Genomic DNA, 22,928 nt, shown 5'->3' with positions numbered 1-22,928 from the left:
CTTTTTTTTCTGTAAAGGGGTTTTTTTTTTTTTTTTTTTTTTTTTTACCGGTACGCGGGCCTCTCCCTGCTGTGGCCTCTCCCATTGCACAGTACATGCTTCGGATGCGCAGGCCCAGCAGCCATGGCTCACGGGCCCAGCCGCTCTGCGGCATGTGGGATCTTCCCGGACCGGGGCACCAACCCGTGTCCCCTGCATCAGCAGGCGGACTCTCAACCACTGCGCCATCAGGGAAGCCCTGAAGAGGTGTTTTAATAACTGCTTTCCTCCTTCTCAGTTTTTATTTACTTCAGTTTCTTTGTTTGTAAACTGGGAACAGTAATAGTACCTACTTCATGAAGTGTGAAGGTTAAAGGAATTAAGATACGCAAAGTGCTTAGAGTAGTAATGCCTGGAATGTAGCGAGAACAGTGTAACTATGAGCCATTATTATTATTACTATTGGTCTTTAGATAAACTGAAAGGTGAATATAGGGCTTTTAGTAAAAGAATTAAATGGATATTGATGTTTTGCTGCAGTGATAGACTTTTGAGTTTGAATAGTTAATTTATTTAATGTTGAAGTTTGTCCAATTTTACGTTTTAGACAAGAAATATAGTTTTTATCATGTAACTAGCTTATATAAAGCTCCTTTGTACCTTTTTTCCCTCATCTGTAAAATGGCACAGTCCCATTCTTATATCTTTTAACTAATAGATGAAAACTATTTGCTGTAATGGTTGTTTTTTAAAAACTTACTGCTGTTCACTGGATAGATCTGTATGATTTCCCTAAAGCTGACTATTTGCTCTGGAGAAGGTGCATATTATATATGTAATATGTGTATATTACATATTATACAAGTAATGTATAATATGTTTTGTGTGTATTCTATATTACATGTATTTCTGTGGTTAAAATAGTCAAAGGTAGAAGAATGGAGAGTCTAAGGTAACTGGAATCCCGGGGTTCCTCCAGAGATATTTTTGAAAACTATTGAACTTGGTGATGTCTGAAGTCTCTTGCTGCTCTGACATGCTGTGATTTTAAAAACCTGAAGTGTAAAATTCTCCTTTCTAGGTAGATTCCATTTCTTTTTTTCCATGTGTCTTTGTTCTGTAGGCCTTTCATATGAACACAAACCCTTAAGGGCAAGGACATTATCTTCTTTTCTATGATTCCTCTTAATACCTAATATAATGTTGTGAGGAAGGTTGGAAATCAGGAAACATAGTTTGTTTTTTGAAACCTGAGAGTATATTCATTTGGTAATTGCCAGATGTTTTGAGTCTGTGTTGTATGAGAAATGGTCTGGTTTTTATGGAGCTTATGGTATAGCAGGAGTACAAAACAACAGGATTAAACAAAATAAAGGTTAAATTATTTGAGTACAGTAGAAAGAGTAGGATGATGTGAGAAATAGTAAATTAGAGAAGTTGCATAAAAGAGCTAGGACTTCTGCTTTTTTTAAGGATAGAGAACTTTGTTAGTTGTATTATGAATTTATTATTGTCAGTATGATACGGACTCTCAAATCACTTTGATATCCTTTAATGCCAGCATCCTCACTGGAATTAATACAACCTTTCCACAATGTTCTTGAAAGGGGATAGAGAACATTTCATTTGAAAAGAGTCACTGGATGTAAGTATGCTACGTAAAGGGAGCAAATAAGGAAAAAATCTAATTGACATAGAGGGTGCAAAATGAGGAATACTGTGGTACATAAGTATGAATAGGTAGCCTGGGGTCAGCTTATGTCGAAGTTTTAGTAATCCTTTCCCCTTTATTCTGTTCTCATAACAAAAAAGTGATGTGTGCTTGGAGACTTAACTTGCCTGCAACTCTTTCCATTAAATGTATGGAAAGGAGAAGTAAAAGTCAACACGTGTGAGAGGAACCAGTGTGAACTTCGTGATTTTTTTCCCCTAACTAAAATACATAACCTAAGATGCTAGGGTACCTTTTGGAAAAGATTTATATTTTGATTTGTGTGTGTATGATATTTAATATTCAACTATAAATAATTATGTATAATTATCTTTAGGCCTTGCTTGAGAGGACTGGTTATACCCTGGATGTAACCACAGGACAGAGGAAGTATGGTGGTCCTCCACCAGACAGTGTGTACTCTGGCATGCAACCTGGAATTGGAACAGAAGTAAGTGTTCTTCAGCTGTTTGCTGAAATCTTTCCAGTTTGTAAATAATTCTACCTATTGTACGATGGGGGAAAAATTGATTTTTTTCAAAGAGCTATTATTATTTTTTTGGATATCCATCTGTATTTTGCTGCCATCATAAGTAGGGATAATCATGTGACTGGTAGATACCCAAACACTTTGTAAAGGAATGTAGAGTTTTTGGAACTGGCTATTAAAACTATGCAACTAACAACACACCATTTTAGGTCCTTGGGGTGAGGTTATTAAGGAGAAACAGTTGTTTTATTCTGTTTTATGTCAGGAATTTTGAATGGTGCTTGTCCTCCCTCCTTGACCCTCCCCTTCATCACATAGAAGATACTCAGTGTTCACAGAGATTTATTGAAGGGAGTGGGTTGCACAAGGGAAGGGATGTAGAATCAGATAAAAGGTTGAGCACATTGGTCTATACTTGAACAAAGAAGGAATCCGTCCTCCATCTGTGTTTTCATGGAGGTCTCTTCATATACCTTGGTGCTATAGCCTATTCTAATCCTTTAAATGGAAAAAACTGTGTGCCAGAAGGTAAGCGCTGTTACTGCACAGACCTTTTCTGTTTGGTGCCTAGCGTAGTGCCAGGAGTATAGTAGGCACACAGTATTTGACAAATAATTGGTTATGGTTTTTTTCTTTGAGTACTGTAATCCTGACTTCGTAACTTAAAATTTAAGCTAGGTTAAATGATAATCTTACAGGATTTTCTTTAAAACAAAGTGATGGCAGTAGCTTCCTTAGGTGACAATGTCAGTTAAAATATTTAGGAGGTATTGTTATGTATCTCCTACTTATATTAGAATTCTAAGAAATCTTAAAACTTTACTCAAACGTTGTCAATGGCACCCTTCTAAAAGCTGAAACTTAACTTTTCAGGTAGCCAGAAGCAAAGATTATTATTTCTGGTTTGTGAATTGATAAACAAAGACATCACCATTTAACATAACACTTTAGATGTATATCAGGGCTAATTCTAATTATGTTCTCTGTATGTAGAATGTTCTCTGTATGTAAATGTTTACAGTTATTGGTCTTTGTTCCCTGAACTTCTTTTATACGTTATTACAATTAATGTTCTGTTTCTTAATATTTAACATTATTAAAAGGGCTCTAAGCATTTTTGTTTTTTGTGATACCTGTATCAGCTACATATGTTTGTTTTGAGTCTCAAAAAATTACTTAATGCTATATAATTATTGATAGAGTTGGGATTGGGACTCTAAACCATCTACATTCCTTACAGAAGAAAGTGTCATTGAAACAATATACAAGTGAATGATATCTTTAGCCTTTCACTCACTTTTGTCCTCTCATTAATTCCCCTCTACCATCCTTTATCTTTAATGTTCTATTTATGTTGTGACCCTTTAAAATCTACATTTATATTTTATTTTTAAACAGTATGGAAATATAGTTCAGCTTTCTTACAGGGACTCCTACACCATGTGTATTTTTTTCTAATGGTTTTAAATTTTGTTCCTGGCATGAGGATTTTTTTTTCCCTTACCTTAAGCCCTCATATAAAATGAATAAAAATGGAATTGATGCTTTGCCCTTTTTCTTGTTCTTGAGGCAGCTTGAAACACTTCCAAGAGGAGAATACATTTTGAAAAAGTTATCTGTAGTATACCATGTGATATCCTTATCAATTATTGCTACGTTTTCTTAGTTTTGTTTCTTTGACTAATTATAAAATCCTTAGGAGTAAAAATTGTATCATATGGTTCTGTTCTTCACAATGTCGAATATAGCCTGGTGTAAAATTAGTTGGTTGTATCTATCTCATAATTATAAAAATAAACTTTTTTTATTAGATTGGTTTCATTAATGAGCTCTTTAATGGAAACTTGTTTTATCTTTGCTTTATGTAGATAAAGAAAGAGTTTGCTAGTACTTTAAGATTTCACTGGAAGTATTTGAACAATTTAATAGAGTAAACTTTTGAGTATCCAATTAGAAACAAATAGTATGCTAATTGTAAAATATGTATACATTCTCTTATATTGCACTCCCTCTTTAGAAGAAAGATGCGTTTTTCTGTATGTTAGATATCATTACATACAGCAGATATGGTTGCAGCAAAAATCCCTATATGAGATCACCAGCCTAAGCCACTCTTGTCAAGCAGTTTGTTGCAATAAGAGTGCAGTGTAAAAGTTTGGATTTCTCCCTTAAGTTTAGATTTCATGAGATTTGGCCTATATGTTTTGAAAATTAAAGTTTTTAACATACTGGGTTGATGATAGGTTTGGTACATAATTGGGTTTAATTGGTGTCATATTGATGCTCTAAGGTTTGGGTTTTTGTTCTTTTATGGTTCATTACAGTTACTAAAAATTATTATTAGCTCTTTCTTTTAATGTTTTATTTTATTTATTTATTTTTATTTTTGGCTGCGTCGGGTCTTCGTTGTGGCACTCGGGCTCTTCGTTGCAGTGTGCGGGCTTCTCTCTAGTTGTGGCATGTGGGTTTTCTGTCTCTAGTTGTGGTGAGCGGGCTCCAGAGTGTGTGGACTCTGTAGTTTGCGGCACTTGGGCTCTCTAGTTGAGGCGTGCGGGCTTAGTTGCTCCACAGCATGTGAGATCTTAGTTTCCAGACCAGGTATCTAACCCACGTCCCCTGCATTGGAAGGCGGATTCTTAACTACCGGACCACCAGGGAAGTCCCCCAAAATTATTATTAGCTCTTGACTGAGGAAGTTGAAATTAGGGTCAGTACATGAGACTGACATTATTAAAATTAAGCTATGAGAAGACTACGAGGTTTTATCTTTGGATAAAATCTACTGTAAAGGGCTTCCCTGGTGGTGCATTGGTTAAGAATCTGCCTGCTAGTGCAGGGGACACAGGTTCAAGCCCTGGTCCGGGAAGATTCCACATGCCGTGGAGCAACTCTAGAGCCCAAGAGCCACAACTACTGAAGCCCGCGTGCCTAGAGCCCGTGTTCCGCACCAAGAGAAGCCACCACAATAAGCCCGCACACCGCAACGAAGAGTAGCCCCTGCTCACCACAACTAAAGAAAGCCCAAGCACAGCAACAAAGACCCACTGCAGCCATAAATAAATAAATAAATAAAAATCTACTGTAAATTAACCCTATAAGTGAGTACTCATTAATGGACATAGTTGCTAAGCATTGACCTTGAGATGAGAAATACACAAGAATGATAAGTATCAATTTTGAAATGCGTTTTTTTTTTTAGTGTGCCTTGGCTCTCAGACTTAGTCTGGTTATAGTATCTTTGTATCCTTTTTTTTTTTCCTTTTTCTTCCAGTTTTATTGAGAAATACTTGACATACAGCACTATATAAACTTAAGGTGTACAGCATAATGGTTTCACTTACATATATCATGAAATGATGACCACGCTAAGTTTAGTGGGTGTCCATCATTTCATAAAATTAAAGAAATAGAAAAAAATAATGATTTTTCCTTGTGATGAGAAGTCTTAGGATTTACTCTCTTAGCAACTTTCTTATATAACATACAGCCGTGCTAATTATATTATGTTGTACATTGTACCCCTAGTACTTTTGTACCTTTTGCCTACCTTCATCTAGTTCATCCTCTCCTCAACCCCGCCTCTGGTAACCACAGATTAATCTCTTTTTCTATGAATTTGTTTGTTTTTGAAGTACAGTTGACTTTCAACACTATGTTAGTTCCAGGTGCACAACACAGTAATTTGATATTTCTGTAGTTTCAAAATGATTACCATGATAAGTCTAGTTACCATGTGTCACAGTATCTTTGTATTCTTCAGCTGGTATTGTAAAACTTTTAATTTGTTTCCATTGACAAATGTAATCTCTATGGAGATCATGTCTACGTAATAAACTCTTGTTTAAAGAGCATAGCACTGATGATCTGTGGAAGAATTCAAAGGAAATGGTAGATTGGGATCTAACTCTTTGGTGTATTAGCTAGTTGAAGTGTTAAAGAACCAGTGTATTTAACAGACCTGTAAGTATATGACTTTGTAGCATCTGACTTGAATTACATATAAAGAAAAGCTGCTGTGTTTGCAAAATAGTGAATAGGAGCTGGATAATGGAACAACCCTAGTAGATAATCAAAAGACATTGTTGAGGGACTTCTCTGGTGGTCCAGTTATAAAGAATCCGCCTTCCAATGCAGGGGATGCGGGTTCGATCCCTTTTTGGGGAACTAAGATCCCACATGCAGTGGGGCAGCTAAGCCTGCATGCCTCAGCTACAGAGCCCGAGTGCCGCAAACTACAGAGTCCACGTACCCTGGAGCCTGTGTGCCACAACAAAGAGCCCACGCCGCAACGAAAGATCCCATACCCCTCAACGAAGACTCCCCGCGTGCTACAACTAGGACCCTACGCAGCTCCCACCCGCCCCCCAAAAAAAAAGACACTGTTGAGCTGTCTGGTTACTTCTGTTGATTCCTTCCAGAGTCTCAGAGGGCTTCCTCTATTACTGTTGAAGTAATGAGTGGATAGATAATAGACAGCCAAAACTTTCAAAGCCTTAATGCCTAGTGAGTAAAGGAAGAACTGTTGTTAGGGTATTCACTAGATTCTCTTGGTCCTGGAGGGGGAGGATTAACCTGCACATGATTGAGTGCTTACTCTGAACAGCTCATATGGAGCCAGAATGGCTCAACAAGTTAATAAAAGGAAAACATTTATGTTACATTTTAGTTAATTAAAAATTGAGCTTAAAAACTTTAAAAAGAGTGATCTTAGTTTTTGAATACTATTTATTTTCAGCCTTTTTAAGTTCTTTTAATGTCCTAAGTTAAATTGATCTTGAAATGAGACCATCTCCTATTTCTCAAACAAATCAGTATTTTTGGCATGTTTCTTCATGGACCTCAGTGATTATAATATTGGGCACTTTGTTAACCATAGGTTTGTGGATGTTTCTTTTATTTATTTATAATTTTAATTTTTTGTTTTGTTTTGGCCGTGCCACGGGGCATGTGGGATCTTAGTTCCCCAACCAGGGATCAAACCCATGCCCCCTGCTGTAAAAGCATGGAGTCCTAACCACTGGACCACCAGGAGATTCCCTGATGTTTCTTTTAAAATAGAACAGTATTCTTATGGAAAAGCTATAAGTTGGACTTCTAACATTCAAATGATAATTTAGAGTATGAGGAGCTTGCTGTTACGAATTCTTTCTGTAAGGTAATCATTAAATTGCTTTTCCTGAAAATACAGATTTTTTTCATTTTAGATATGCTTAATGAAGCAAACCTGAATGGTTCTAAAAATATAGACATGTGTTATGAAAGAAGTATAATAATCTGACACTTAGCTTCCTCACTTAGGTGTGTTCAACTATTTTTTTTTTTTAATTTATTTTTGGCTGCGTTGGGTCTTTGTTGCTGCCCACGGGCTTTCCCTAGTTGGGGTGAGCGGGGGCTAATCTTTGTTGCGGTGCGTGGGCTTCTCATTGCGGTGGCTTCTCTTGTTGCGGAGCGTGGGCTCTAGGCACGTGGGCTTCAGTAGTTGTGGCTCACGGGATCTAGAGTGCAGGCTCAGGAGTTGTGGCGCACTGGCTTAGTTGCTCCGCGGCACGTGGGATCTTCCTGGACCAGGGCTCGAACCCATGTCTCCTGCATTGGGAGGCAGATTCTTAACCACTGCGCCACCAGGGGAGCCCCTCAACTGTATTTTCATAGTGCCACTGCATGTGCTTTCTTTGCTTTTGCCTGTATTTGTAATGGGTAGGGAGAAAATATGGATGGTGAATGATGTAATTATGAGGCACAACTGCATTATGTTAATAGAAACAATATAAAGCAGAATTTTCTTCCCAGAACAGTTTTAAAATACTCAAATACAGATATTCTCAAATTTAAAAATATTCAAACCAGGCTAGGCCTAGTGTGGCCAGAGAACCTAGCCACACCAAAAAATACATTTCAAAATTAATACCAATTACTCTTGTGTATTTTTTGTTTCAGGATACCTTTTAAAAGTAGCTTTTTTTTTTTTTTTTTTTTTTAAAGTGCTGTGCCCTGTTAATGCTGATTTATAGAGTTGATAATGTTGTAGGGTGATATGGCTGAAGCTAGTGAGAAGTGGTCAGATTCTGGGTAATTTGAAAGCGTATCTAACAGGATTTATTGATGAGTTGGATATGGAGATATGAGAGAAAGGAACCAAAGATGACTTTAAGACTCATGACCTGAGTGGCTGGAAGGATGGAATTGCCATTTGTTGAAATGAGGAAGGCTATAGAGAAGAGCAAATTAGCGGGATTGAAAGATAGTAGTTCAATTCTGGACATGTTATGAGTTAGACGTCTCTTAGACATCCAGATGGAGCTGTTGAGTGAGCAGTTGCTTATATCATGGAGTTCATAGGAGAATTCTGGCTGGAGATTATAAATGTGGGAGGCATAAGCATCTAGATGAGTTTTTTAAAAAATATATATATATATGCATTTGTTTATTTATTTTTGTCTGCCTTGGGTCTTAGTTGTGGTGTGCGGGCTTCTCTCTAGTTGTGGCGTGCAGGCGCCAGACTGTGTGGGCTCTGTAATGCTGGCACGCAGGCTCTCTAGTTGTGGCACACAGGCTCTAGAGCGTGTGGGCTCAGTAGTTGCAGCACGGGCTTAGTTGCCCTGCGGCATGTGGAATCTTAGTTCCCCGACCAGGGATCGAGCCTGCATCCCCTGCATTGGAAGGCGGATTCTTAACCACTGGACCACCAGGGAAGTCTCTAGATGGTATTTTAAAACCATGAGTTTGGGTGTGTCACCAAGGAAGTGTGTGTAGCTAGAGAAAAGGTCTAAGATCTGATTCCTGCAGCCCTTCAACATTAAGAGTTTGGGGAGACAAGGAGGAACTAGCAAAGGGGACTGAGAAGAAAGAGCCAATGAGGTAAGAAAAACCAGGAGTGGGGTGTCCCAGAAGTCAAGTGAAGAAAGTTTTCATAGAAGAAAGAATGGTTAATTATATCAAACTTCCCAAGTAAGATGAGGACTAAGAATTGACATTTGATTGTGACAGCATTGATGGCATTAATGACTTTGACTGGAATGGTGGTAAAAGCCAGATTTGGAGAAGATTCAAGAGAGTAAGGAGATGAGAAATTTGAGGCAGCAAGTATATATGGCTCTTTTGAGCAGTTTTGCTACAAAGGGTAGCAGAGAAACGGGGCCATAGCTAGAAGGTGTTATAATCAAGGTATATTCTTTATTTTTTCTTTCTTTATTTATTTTGCGGTACGCGGGCCTCTCACTGTTGTGGCCTCTTCAGTTGCGGAGCACAGGCTCCAGACGCATAGGCTCAGCGGCCATGGCTCACGGGCCCAGCCACTCCGTGACATGTGGGATCTTCCCGGACCGGGGCACGAACCCGTGTCCCCTGCATCGGCAGGCGGACTCTCAACCACTGCGCCACCAGGGAAGCCCCTATTTTTTATTTTAATTTAAATTTTAAGGGAGAAATTACAACATACGATGTGCTGATAGGAATGATCCATGTATAAAGGGGGAAATTGATGACAAAATTGTTGCCGGACCAAGTGTCCTTGAGTAAGAAAGAAAGGATGGGATCTAGTGCGTAAGTTACAGTATGAGGTAGATGTTCATTTGTATATTCATTCAAAGATGAGCAGCTGTTGTGTCCCTGGCACTGTTCAGTGCTGGGAATAAAATGAGGACCAAGATGTGGGCTCTCTGCTCACATGGAAATTGAACCCTCTTCCTGATGTTATTCCCAGATAAGGATCTTGAGACTCGCTGATTGAGAAACTTGCTCAAGGTAAATAAAATGTAGATTTGAATCCCACATAACTAAAAACTCAATGTTTCTCAAATTCTCCCTACCTTTAAGCTATCACCCTACTACACCAAGCCACCATCATCCCTTGCTGTATTAAGCTGACTGGTCAGCCTGTTTTTCCATACAGTCCACTTTCTATCCAGCTGCCAGAATATTCCTTTTTTTTCTTTTTCTTTTTTTAAAATTAATTAATTTTATTTTTGGCTGCGTTGGGTCTTGGTTGCTGTGCGTGGGCTTTTCTCTGGTTGTGGTGAACGGGGGCTACTCTTCGTTGCAGTACGTGGGCTTCTCATTGCGGTGGCTTCTCTTGCTGTGGAGCATGGGCTCTAGGTGTGCGGGCTTCAGTAGTTGTGGCTCGTGGGCTCTAGAGCGCAGGCTCAGTAGTTGTGGTGCACAGGCTTTGTTGCTCCTCAGCATGTGGGATCTTCCCTGACCAGGGCTCGAACCCATGTCCCCTGCATTAGCAGGCGAGTTCTTAACCACTGCGCCACCAGGGAGGCCCCAGAATATTCCTTTTAGAACATAAGTAATACCCAGTTATTTGTCTGCTCAAATCCTCTGTCTTCCTAAGAAATAAAACTCAAACGTCTAACCATGGTTTAACTTAATCTGGCTCCTGTTCTCTCTTTCCCATCACTGTCTCCTGTGTGGACATTTTAATTTTTTAAAATAAATATTTATTTATTTGGTTGCACCAGGTCTTAGTTGCAGCTGGTGGGCTCCTTAGGTGTGGCATGCAAACTCTTAGTTGCGGCATGCATGTGGAATCTAGTTCCCTGACCAGGGATCAAACCTGAACCCCCTGCATTGGGAGCGCAGTCTTACCCAGTGCGCCATTAGGGAAGTCCCAGATCTTTTATTTTAATCACTGGCCTATTTGCTGTTCTTCAGATAATGTCAGTTGTACTCCCCATCTTTTTGTACTTGTTCCATCACCTTGGAATGCTCTTTCCTCAGATTTTTACTTAATTTTCTCTTAGGTCTCAGTTCAAATTCACCTTTTCAGGGAGGCCCTTCTATTAAAATACAGCCTCTTCTTCCTTTATCCCTTTTCTTTGCTTTTTAAAAAAAATATTTATTTGTTTATTTGGCTGCGCCAGGTCTTAGTTGGGGCTCGCAGGACTTTTTTTTTTTTTTTTTCAGTTGCGGCTTGTGGGATCTTTTAGTTGTGGCATGCAAACTCTTAGTTGCTACATGCATGTGAGATCTAGTTCCCTGACCAGGGATTGAACCTGGGCCCCCTACATTGGGAATATGGAGTCTTAGCCACTGGACCATCAGGGAAGTCCCCCTTTTCTTTGCTTTTATTTTTAAATTTTTTTTTAAATAAATTTATTTTATTTGTTTTTGGCTGTGTTGGGTCTTCATTGCTGTGTGTGGGCTTTCTCTAGTTTTGGCGGGTGGGGGCTACTCTTTATTGCAGTGTGCAGGCTTCTCATTGCGGTGGCTTCTCTTGTAGTGGAGCGTGGGCTCAAGGCGCGTGGGCTTCAGTAGTTGTGGCATGCGGGCTCAGTAGTTGTGGTGCACAGGCTTAGTTGCTCTGTGGCATGTGGGATCTTCCCGGACCAGGGCTTGAGCCCATGTCCCCTGCATTGGCAGGCAGATTCTTAACCACTGCACCACCAGGGAAGTCCCTTTGCTTTTATTTTACTTAGCCTTTAACACCTCCTGAAATCATATTGTTTATCTTTAAAAAATTTTTTTGTCTGTCAGTAGACTATAAGCTTCATTAATGCCTAGACCTGTCTGTGGTGTTCACTCTTATCTCTAGAATGTAGAAAAATGCATGGCTTATGAGTTCACGTCTTGTCAAAGGTCTGGACAAGTTCTCTGAATAGGAAGGGGGCCAGTTATCTGTATAGGGTAGCATTATACATTGGAGCAACTTCAGCTTATATTTAAAAAATAAATTGGATATGGATGGGAATGGGAGGGATTAAAAATACCTGAGGTTTTTATTTATGAGAGTATTATTTCCTCAGTCATCTTGGGGTGGAGGGGGAGAGCAGAAATTCCGTTCTCCCAAGAGAAATGTGGGGAAAATCAGAGGAGCCAACTGACAAGGGTGGGTTTTAGTCATTTTGATTTTTGGATAAAGGAAACGTTTGTTACAAATATATTATACCTTTATTGTAAAATATTTAGAAAATATAATGAGAATAAAATTAGAGTAGTTTTTTTATGCATTGATAACAACTTTTAATATTCTGATACATAGTCATTCTTACCTATACATACATTTATAATCAAAAACCAGAAATTGGCGTTGCTGAACTTACTGATGATTTGGGGTAAAATCAGGACTATCAGAGGAAATGTTTAATAGGTAGTTGGAGATATAGAATTAGGTCTCGGGATGTATGGGATGTATTGGGAGATGACTGTAGAGTTGTAGCCTTCGGGAATGGATATGATCCTTACGAGTGAAGAAAATACAGTGAATTATGGGAAATAGGGCCATAACTTTGGGAAACATGCAGATTATTATTAGATGGATAGACAAATCACCATGGAAAGGATAGAGGAGTAGTTAAAGATTAAGACCAGGTTAGTGGAGGATTCTGAAAGCTTAAGGGAAGAGAATTTTCAGAAGATAACATCACCAGTGTTAATGCTTGTTGAGAAGGCAAGGATGATGAGACTGAGGAAGGAAAGACTTCTGAATTTGGTCCTTAGAAGTCCATTAGTGACGTTAGGGCATACAGTTTAGTGATAGAAGAAGCAGCCAATTTTTAGAGAGTTAAAGAGAGCGTAGATGCAAGTACTTTTCAGAGTGAGCTTTTATTAGAAAGATGGTTCTGTAGGGATGTCACTCAGATGATGCCTGATGTCTTATTTGTACTTCTCGTAGCTGCACAGTACTAAGCATACAGTAGATGTGTTGAAAAGAATAACTGCATGAGTGAAATAAAACAGATACGGGCCATGTGTTCAAAGCATTTAAAAGTGAAAGGAAAGATACAGGCTAAAAAAGGGTTTTTTTGTTTGTATTTTGTTTTGTTATGGGAGATTTGGCATGTTTGAAGACAGAGGAACCACTGGGAAGGAGAGAATGCACTGAGCAAAATAGGACAGTTGAAGAGATGAAGATTTGTGATTATTTCCAGAAGAAGGTAGTAAGAAGAAATGGGCTTATTTATTAGGGTTAAGGAGCTAACCTTTTTTTGGAAAGGAGGTAAATTTCTGAGGTATAAAGGAAAGAAGTGAAAATAGATGTTGAGAAAGGTTTTTAAGACTGAGAGGAAAGAATGTTAGGAAACCAATGGCTTTTCAGGTGATCTCCTTAGAATGAGGTTTAATGAACGAGGATTGGAGACTTTAAGGAGGTAGACAAATGAGAATAGCTGTCGTGTGAGAATTGTGCTAGAGATTTAGAAGAAGACCTCAAGTTTTACCAGGTAGCAGTGAAGGTGAATCTGATTTGAAAAGAATTGTCTTAAGATAGCACAACTGTAGTAGAGCTTAACACCAGAAACTTAATCTCCAGTAATAATATTGGCATCTTTTGGATTGCTGTTATTATTACTTCATTAATCAGGTCATTTCAGAATATGAAATGCTGATGTAGATGAGTTTCACTAGAAAATTCGTCTCATGCAAACACTAATATACTCTTTAAGACTGTGTGTGGATTGCAAATGTTTTAACATAAAAGATTATTTTCAATGTTGCTGACATGGTGGAAATTTGAAGAAAATTGTAGTCTGATATTAAATACTGAGAGGGTTTCTGATTGTTTAATTCTAATTTATCATTCTTATATAACTTAATCCTACTTACTATATAATTCTAACTAAACACACAAAATCTTCAAATGTTGAAAAATTTTTTTCATACTTACTTAAAATGTAATATCCTGATAGAGAAAGGGATAGATTGAAGCACTGGAGTTTTTTTTTTTAAGCCACACAGCATGTGGGATCTTAATTCCCTGACCAGGGATTGAACCCGCGCCCCCTGCATTGGAAGGGCCGAGTCTTAACCACTGGACCACCAGGGAAGTCCCAGCACTGGAGTTCTAAGTAGTAAAGAATTTGGAGTTGAGAAAATATGAGGAAGACCTCATCAATCTTTTTGTTCAATTATTGTTTTTATAAAAATGCAGAGGTATTTCCATGAAGATTTATACATGCCTTTTATTCTGTTTTTTTGTGAGAAAAAAACAAATTATAAAAATTCAGAATTTAGAGTTGTTACTACAAATTTTGCACACTTTTATTAATCATTTTCCATTTTTCAATATAGAATATTGTTCTATGTTGATGCCCTGAAAGTCATTATAATAAAAGCTAAGGTTAGCTTTGCAAGATTCAAATTGTCCCCATTTTTCCTTAACCATCTTTCTGTCCCCACCCCTTAAAAAAAAGGCAACTGGGCTTTGTGGCTCTAAAATCAAATGCTTACATTGGGATTCTAACACAGAGGTTTTATTTCAGGTCTTTGTAGGTAAAATACCAAGAGATTTATATGAGGATGAGTTGGTGCCCCTTTTTGAAAAGGCTGGTCCCATTTGGGATCTACGTCTTATGATGGATCCACTGTCTGGTCAGAACAGAGGGTATGCATTTATCACCTTCTGTGGAAAGGAAGCTGCACAGGAAGCTGTTAAACTGGTATGTGATAAGCAAATGCCCACTGTCTAGCAAGTCATTTGAGAGAAATACCTCAATTAAAAACATTTGCAGTTAACATTGTTTCACTTTCTTTAGCTTTTGCTTTGAAAGTTTTTATATTGACTGAGTTGGTATGTGACTGTTGGCTGTTTTTTTCTGATTATAAAAGTAAAAAAGAAATGAAAGTACCCAAGAAATAAGGTGTTAGAGAAAGTCTCCCATAATTCTAAGAAGTTATTTATTAGAGTGATTAGTATCTAAAGTTTCATTGATATTTGGCTTCTGCAGGTCTCTCTTTTGATCTTAGACAAAAATGTCAGTTCTTGCTGTTAAACTTTAGGGTAGGATTCTTAAGGTGTGATGAAGTATGGGATGGGTTCTCGGGAACATAACTGGGCAACACTGACTTTTAGGACACAATTCAGGAAATGGCTATGAATCTCTTTGTTTTTGTCATAGCCTAATCATACAGTTTATTTTCTAAGTATATTCTTGTTCTTTCCCATCTTTTAATCTTTCTCTCTTTTTCTACTGTTTTATAACCAGTCTAGTAATTTCCTTTGTGTAGGGCCTTTTACCCTTTGTACTTATTCCAGAGGAGGAGTAGTAGTAGTAACAGTTACGCCAATTAAGTATATCTTTACTCCTGTTAAGATACAACCCTCTCAGTAACCCAGAATAGCAATATCGTTGTTCCTTGGCATACTCTTTTGCCAGACAGCTAAAGGCCTCACTTAGTCTAGTTCTAGTTCTTCTAGAATAGTAACCTCTTTCACCAAGGCTTTTGGTTTTATCAGTTGCCTCAAAATTAGTTTTACTTGTAGCTTGACCCAGATTTTAGTTTTTATTACGGACTTTTCCTTCCAGTTTGTTTATTCGGTACCGAGAAGTTTTCAAAGCTTTATTTCCTTGTTTCTGACAACATATGGATGATTTTTTTTAAAAAATTACATATCTTTTAGTAAACTAATAGGTAAGTAATGTTAAGCCATTAAAAAGCTAAAGTTTATCAAGGAAATCATAGCCATTTAAATGAAACATTTTTTATTCTTATCATTTCATATAATTTTATGAGTACTGTGTTCGACATGTAGTTTCAGATGTTGGAATTCTGTGTTTTATGTAAAATGTGAAATTCTTCTAAATTTCTTTACATTGATTAAACATAGCTGGTATTCTTTATATATTGTTATTTTGCCTGTGGCTTATCTATATCTAATTTCATCTCCAAGGGCAGATGAACGAGCAGTCTCAGGTATTTTTTCTGAAATTCTCTGGGAGAAAATCTTCAGATAGATAATACTGAAATATGAGATCAGATCTTTTTAAAGATAAAGTGAATAGCAGTGAAGGTTAAAACTAAAACGAGAGGCTGTAACAGGTTTAAAAATACACATTTTATGTTACGGCAAGCATGAGGGAACTCCGTGAGTTCATGAGGCAGGGAGTATTTGACCTTAAATTGTTCAGTTTTTTAGCTTGAGATCAGTTGTTCTGAGTTTGGGGTGGTTGTGGGGTGTCTGGTTCTTTTCTTCCTTTCAGTGTGACAGCTATGAAATTCGCCCTGGTAAACACCTTGGAGTGTGCATTTCTGTGGCAAACAACAGGCTTTTTGTTGGATCAATTCCGAAGAATAAGACTAAAGAAAACATTCTGGAAGAATTCAGTAAAGTCACAGGTAAAACAAAAATGTATTTAGAAATTAGTTTTGGGAAATCTGTGGTGCTATTTATAGGTGCAAAAAAACGAGGTGTATCTTAATCTAAGAATTCACATGTCTATTCAGTGTCTAAATTGCCTCCTTTCTTCTTTTTAGTGGTTTGGACTAAGCAGCTTCCCTCGTAGCCTCAATTTCTTGGAATGTCCTCTTTACTTTGCCTTAATTGAACCCTAGCTTTTGACACAGTCTTTGCCCTGTAGCCCTCAAGTGAAGGAAGGCTTTTCCCCCTTGACATTCAATGTGCTTTAGGGCTAAGGGGATGAGAGTTCTTAATTCTCCTTCTTCCTCTTACCTTGTCTAGATCAGATTTTTCCAAATTTCCAATTTTAAATCCATGGAAGTGATTGAAAACATTTTATATCACAGATTTATATACATTTATATATAACTGAAACAAAATTTAACAAAATTATATTTTCGCTTATTGCATATGATTTAGTCTGACATTTCCTATTCCATTTCATTGTTTTAAATGCTAATGGAGATCCACTAATGCTAGCTGCATTTAAAAAAACACTTTTAGACGATTACTTCTCCATCCCATATAAAAACCATTATTTCTTTACATTTTTGTCATCCAGACATATACTACAGATAAACAATCCTTTCTCCCTCCTTCAAACTGTCACCTGTTGCTCTTCTGGTTTCAGTCTTGCATTAATTGAAGATTTTTTCTGGTTCACAGTCTTTCTCTTCTGCCCGAAATTGACTTATTGTTAGTACTTTTAACATCTATGTGGATGAACCATCCAATGCTGTAACCTCCTAGTTTTATGACTGCCTCATCTCTGGTCCTTCACTTCAGCTCTCCCACATCCAAATCACATTCTGGATCTTGCTGCTGGGAGTAAAATCTAAGCACTCTTAAGGATATGGATGGTATTTAAAAGTAGGGACCACCTAGAAAGAACATATATGGAAAGATGAGGGTACAGGACTAAGACCAGAGGTACACTGGTTTTAAGCATTACTTTTATTCTTGGTAAAAATAGTAACTTTTAAAAAGTTAGATTCAAGGATGATTTTTGGTCGTGATTAGTTGTTGAATGTTCTCTTGGATTTATATTATAATTTGGTTTTTAAGTTCCTTGGTAGTATTTTCATAAATTTTAAGCTCACGTTATGTCAAACACTCTAAAACATTCTTGTATGTCAGAATACAGTAGTTGGACTTGTTTATGGCTGTACCTTCAGGATCCCTAAAATTAAAAGGGAACATAAAATACTATCCCTAGCTCCATATCTAATAACGCTGATTTAATTGTCTACTAGGTAATTAGCAAATCATTTTGAGGCTTCTTCAGTTATTTTTTGCTCTTCGGCAAGTGGATTTAGGTCTGCCTAATCGCTAAATGTGTGGTGGATGCTTTTGGCTTATATATCTGGCTGTTGGTTTAACAGAGGGTTTGGTGGACGTTATTCTCTATCATCAACCCGATGACAAAAAGAAGAATCGGGGGTTCTGCTTCCTTGAGTATGAGGATCACAAGTCAGCAGCACAAGCCAGACGCCGGCTGATGAGTGGAAAAGTAAAAGTATGGGGAAATGTAGTTACGGTTGAATGGGCTGACCCTGTGGAAGAACCAGATCCAGAAGTCATGGCTAAGGTAAATGCAATTGCTTGGGTTGGGGGTGCGGTTGTCATTTAAATTTTGTACTCAGAATAATGCTCGAATATTTCAAATTTTACAGTAAATACAAATTGTAGCCCTTGATCTTAACTATTTAGACACCAAATTTAACAGTCTGTCTTGGTATCCAGCAATTTCCATTAACCATTCCTTTTTCTGCAGATTAAATGTGTAAAAGGAACTGAAATGAAATCCCTTCAATTAAGTGTTTGTTTAGTGCTAGGCACTATGAGAGATACAAAGGTAAAAAAGTTAAGAAAAGAAAAAAGACAAGGTCTTACTGAATAAAGAGAGAAGTAATGTTCTGGTGATTATGAGTTATAGTCTTCATTGACCATACTGTGACTTTTATTACATGGCCATGAATTATATTTTATTGAGATTTATAGTTTAGTTTCCTTTTTCCTTTTTTTTTTTAAACTGCCTTCATTTTTAATTTTATTTATTTATTTATTTATTTATGGCTGTGTTGGGTCTTCGTTTCTGTGCCAGGGCTTTCTCCAGTTGTGGCAAGCGGGGGCCTCTCACTATCGCGGCCTCTCTTGTTGTGGAGCACAGACTCCAGATGCGCAGGCTCAGTAGTTGTGACTCACAGGCCTAGTTGCTCTGCGGCACGCGGGATCCTCCCGGACCAGGGCTCGAACCCGTGTCCCTCGCATTAGCAGGCAAATTCTCAACCACTGCACTACCAGGGAAGCCCCGTGTTTCTTTTTTTAAATCCGCTCCGCGGCATGTGGGATCTTCGCGGACCAGGGCACGAACCCGTGTCCCCTGCATCGGCAGGTGGACTCTCAAACACTGCGCCACCAGGGAAGCCCCGTTTTTCTTTTTTTAAAGCTTTTCTTTTTTAATGATCAAGCTCCCTTAGAATATTGTCTCCATGAAGACAGGCAAAGGGTTATCACGTTTGCTGTTATACCGTAGTGGCAAAATATGCATGACAAGTCCTGTAGCAGGCCCTCACTTTCCTCCTAAGTCCTGTACTTGCATTGCCAGGATCTCTGTCTGGTAAAGGATGGTTCCAAGGGTTCTGGTTCTTAGGCTTTCCTCTGGGAGACTCCTGGGGTTGAAGGGACACATCTGAAGTTGCATCTCTGCTGCTTTTAGTGAGTTTTCGAGTATTTAGGTGTATGTCTCTTTCCTTTTCGGAGGCAGCAACTCTATGGATGGTGATAAATGAGTGGTTGGATTATTCTGGACTGAGAAGTCTTTTCCTCAAGCTTTTTATTCCAGATTCTGAGGAGACAGTCCTCACTCTTGATTAGTTTGGAGGAGAGCCCTGGTTTATACTAGCATGGTAAAAGTTTTTGTAAGCAAAAGCATTTTTGGATTAAGCAAAGAAGATTCATTGAGAATGTACTGGAGAGACTCAGATGTGTCACTCACTCTTTTTCTCATATTCTTTGAGTAGATAGGTGTCAAGGAAAGGGACTGGGAATCTAAAGAGCCCTGATTTTTTATTTTTATTTATTACTAGCTTGATTTTAATTTCACTTGTTTCTTCTCCTAATACAATTGTGACTTTGAGCAAACTTACTGAATTTGGATGTTATATATTTTATTGGAGTTGGATAAATCTCTTTACAAGATCTCTTACAACTTTGAATCTACCTTGTAGAAACTGACTGTAGCCTGTATTGCATTTCCTATAAAAACATTTTAAAAATAACTTATAGATTGAGAGGGGAATAACATCCCCCAGAATATCTATAAAGTATAGCTAGTAATTTGCTTATTCGACCACATTTCACATACCTCTGGTAACCTTTCAGATTGAAATTCATCTTAAATCTTTTTGTGAGATTAGAAAAACCTCATGATTTTATTCTCGTAACTATTCTTCCTGGATCAAAAACAAGTTTCAGAATGAAAAGGAAGCCTCTATAAACTTGAACAATACTGATTTGAATAAACTTGATTGAATAATGCTCCTTTATTGTTTTCTATTCCAGGGTTGGGCAAGGGGGAGTATACCCAATAGTGTAAAGCTTCTGCTGTTGGTTCACTGTATCAGTGTTATCATTCATTGAAGATTTTTTTGCCAAGTTGGGTCATTTTTATAATCAACCAGAACCAAAGAGCCTAAATGTATTTTTTTTTAATTTTAATATTGGATTATAGTTTGATTTACAGTGTTATGTTAGTTTCAGGTGTACATAAATATATCTTTCTTAAAGGGACCTTTTTCCTACTGAATGTTTTAAACACAGTTTCAACTAGTAATTTTTATATAGGATGCTTTGGTTTCATCTCAGAAAAGAATAAAAGATCCATGTTGAGTTTAAAAAAAGGTAAATAAACCAATTGGAGGCCTGTCTAATGTAGAAATTAGACTTCGGTATGACAACATTGAGAAAGACAAAGGGTGTAATGATAGAGGTGGAAAACTTTCCTCCCTTGAATTAATGTCTTCTCCCAAAATCCTTTTTACTCAGATAGCCGTTTATCTGAGGCGACAGTTTGTTCGGTAGGTGTGTTAATTTTTTTTTTTTTTGAATGAGTAATGTATTTCCTTAGTTCACAAATCAAAATTATACATAGAAATTCATCCTAAATCCTAAGTAGGAAGTCCTACTTCCACCTCTAGCCCCATCTACCATGTCCTCCTTGTCCCTTGTAGACATCCAGTGTTAATGGTCTCTGGTTTGTCCTTTTAGTGCTTCCTTGGACAAACACAGGCAAATATTAGTATATATTCTTTCCTTCCCTACTTCTTACACAAATGGTTACTGGTAGCTGTATTAATGATCTATGTTTGCTTTATTCACTGTCATATTTCATCTCATCTCATATATTTCAGCTCTAAGGAAATATACCGTTATTTTATGTATCACTAAGAAATTATAAAATGCTGCCAATTAAACTATGACAAGTGCTTATCTGTCACATTGACTGTAAATTGGATCCCTATTTGGAGGTATAAAAATGGGGGAAAAAATCTTAGCAACAGTGTATCCTCGCATTTTTTTCAAAGTAGCTCTTAGAGCTCTTCTTAATTTTTTGACTACATAATTTTCTGTTTTGTAGATGTACCATAGTATATTCAACCAGCTGGGCATTGGATGTTTCTAATCTTTTGTTATTATAGTACTCCAGTGAGTAAGCTTATATCGTTTCAGTTAATTCAAGTGCAAATATGTCTGTAGGATAGATTCTTGAGGATAGAATTGTGGGCCAAAGGGTAAATGCATCTGTAATTATTAAGATACTGACCATATTCTCTGTAGGAGGTGTACTTGTATTCTGCTCCCCACCAGCAGAATACAACAGGCTGATGTTCCTCATCCTTGTCAAAAGAGGATAGGACCAAACTTCTGGGTTTTGCCAAATCTCATAATAAATGGTACCTCAAAGCTGTTATGATTTGCTTCTCTTTACTATGCATGCGTGAGTTTACGTTTTTTATACATTTAAGGACCATTTGTGTTTCTTTGTATGAACCATGTATTCATGAATTTTGCCCATCTTTCCATTCATTTTGTTTTTCTGTTGATCTTTTTCTTATTTTCTGGAGCTCTGATACGAAAGAGATTAACTCTGTGATATAAGTTGTTTTTTGACTTTGCTTATGGTATTTTTCTACTGTGTAGAAGTCATTTCTTTTCAGTAGTTGAATTTTTCAGTCCTTCGTAGTTTATAGATTTTAAGTCACAAAGCCTTCTCCAAGGTCAGTGTTACAGAAAGGAATTGCCTTTATTTTCTTCTAATGCTTTCAACATCCCCCCCCTTTAAAATTTTTTATCTATTTGGACTTTATCCTGGTGTATAGTGTGAGGTATGGATCCAATTTTCATCTTTATTCAGATTAACACTACACTGATTAAATGATTTAAGCATTGAATTGATAGAGTTTGTTATGTCTAGTAGGGCTAGTCTCTAAATTTTGTTCTTATTTTTTTCCTGGCTCTTCCTGCTTGTTTATTTTTTCATATGAACTTTAGAATCAACACATCCAGTTCTGGGGGGTAAAAACAAAAACTTGTTGTTTTAGGGGGTCTTAGGGACCATATTAAATTTGTAAATTAACGTAGTAATAAATATATTTTGGTTCCTTGAAGGTCCTGTTCACAGTATTAGTTACTTTTAACATGGCAGGAGAAGGAACTGATAATTTATATAAATTGGTAACTAACAGAATCATTTTCTTGGTACTTTTCATACTTTCTATCATAGCACTTTTTTTTTAATTGAAGTATAGTTGATTTACAATGTTTTGCCAGTCTGCTGTACAGCAGAGTGACTCGGTTATACACATATATACAATTCTTTAAATATTCTTTTGTCACAGCACTTTTTTTTTTTTAACACTTCCATAAATTGCCATTTATTTTCTTTATAATCTTAACATTTTAATAGATTTACAATACCGTATTTTTGAACAGTTTTGTATACTTTTTTTAGCATTAATCTGTATACCATTTACCTTACTAAAAATAGTGTACAGAAATACAGTAGCACAGTATCATTAGCCTCCAAGTTACAATATACTTCTTTTTTTTTTTACACACACACACACACACTGTATTTTATTTTTACAAGAGATAAATAAACTGACACCAAGCATTGTAAATGGATGACCACAACAAAAGCAACAATGATTGCAATTACCAAACACGAAACACACTCAAACACACTCATACTATAATGTCATAATATTGACATTCAGTCCAGTAATCCTCCACTGTAACAGCTCCTTTACTTTGCAGTGAAAATTGATTTGTATATTTTCTGCCTCTGAGTCCTTGTGGGATTTTTTTTTTTATTCAAACAGAAAGTCACAAAAATTATAATCATTGCTCATCAGTTTGCTCAGTCCCATGTAATTAATTTTTTTTTTATCTTGATCTTTTGTTAGCACTTTTATGAATTCATCAGTTTTCCATTAGAGTTCTGAAAATGCTTATTTATTCAGTTCAGCAGTATAGTCAGTTACCAGATCACAGCACTTTTAACACTTAATGTTTTAGAGAAGAAAAGCCTATGCCATGAAGATAAGAAGAAAAAAAAAAAAAAAAAAAAA

General features: G+C 37.1%; 1 protein-coding gene across 7 annotated transcripts in view; it reads left to right on the top strand.

Annotated features, from left to right (window-relative positions):
• HNRNPR (heterogeneous nuclear ribonucleoprotein R) overlaps window positions 1-22,928 on the top strand; it is a 34,903-nt gene that overhangs the window by 7,208 nt on the left and 4,767 nt on the right. For 5 of the 7 annotated variants that reach the window (XM_024766701.1, XM_024766705.1, XM_024766700.1 and 2 more), the window contains 4 exons: window positions 2,028-2,141; window positions 14,381-14,557; window positions 16,100-16,235; window positions 17,670-17,884. In XM_024766701.1, coding sequence (XP_024622469.1) covers window positions 2,028-2,141; window positions 14,381-14,557; window positions 16,100-16,235; window positions 17,670-17,884 — 642 coding nt within the window. The remainder of the gene's footprint in view (window positions 1-2,027; window positions 2,142-14,380; window positions 14,558-16,099; window positions 16,236-17,669; window positions 17,885-22,928) is intronic. The other 2 variants (XM_024766706.1, XM_024766704.1) reach the window with 1 other exon arrangement.

The sequence above is a fragment of the Neophocaena asiaeorientalis genome, unplaced genomic scaffold (assembly GCF_003031525.2).
Source record: "Neophocaena asiaeorientalis asiaeorientalis breed wild unplaced genomic scaffold, Neophocaena_asiaeorientalis_V1.1 scaffold79, whole genome shotgun sequence".
NCBI classification, from domain to species: domain Eukaryota; kingdom Metazoa; phylum Chordata; class Mammalia; order Artiodactyla; family Phocoenidae; genus Neophocaena; species Neophocaena asiaeorientalis.
This window is presented reverse-complemented; position numbering and strand designations above follow the sequence as displayed.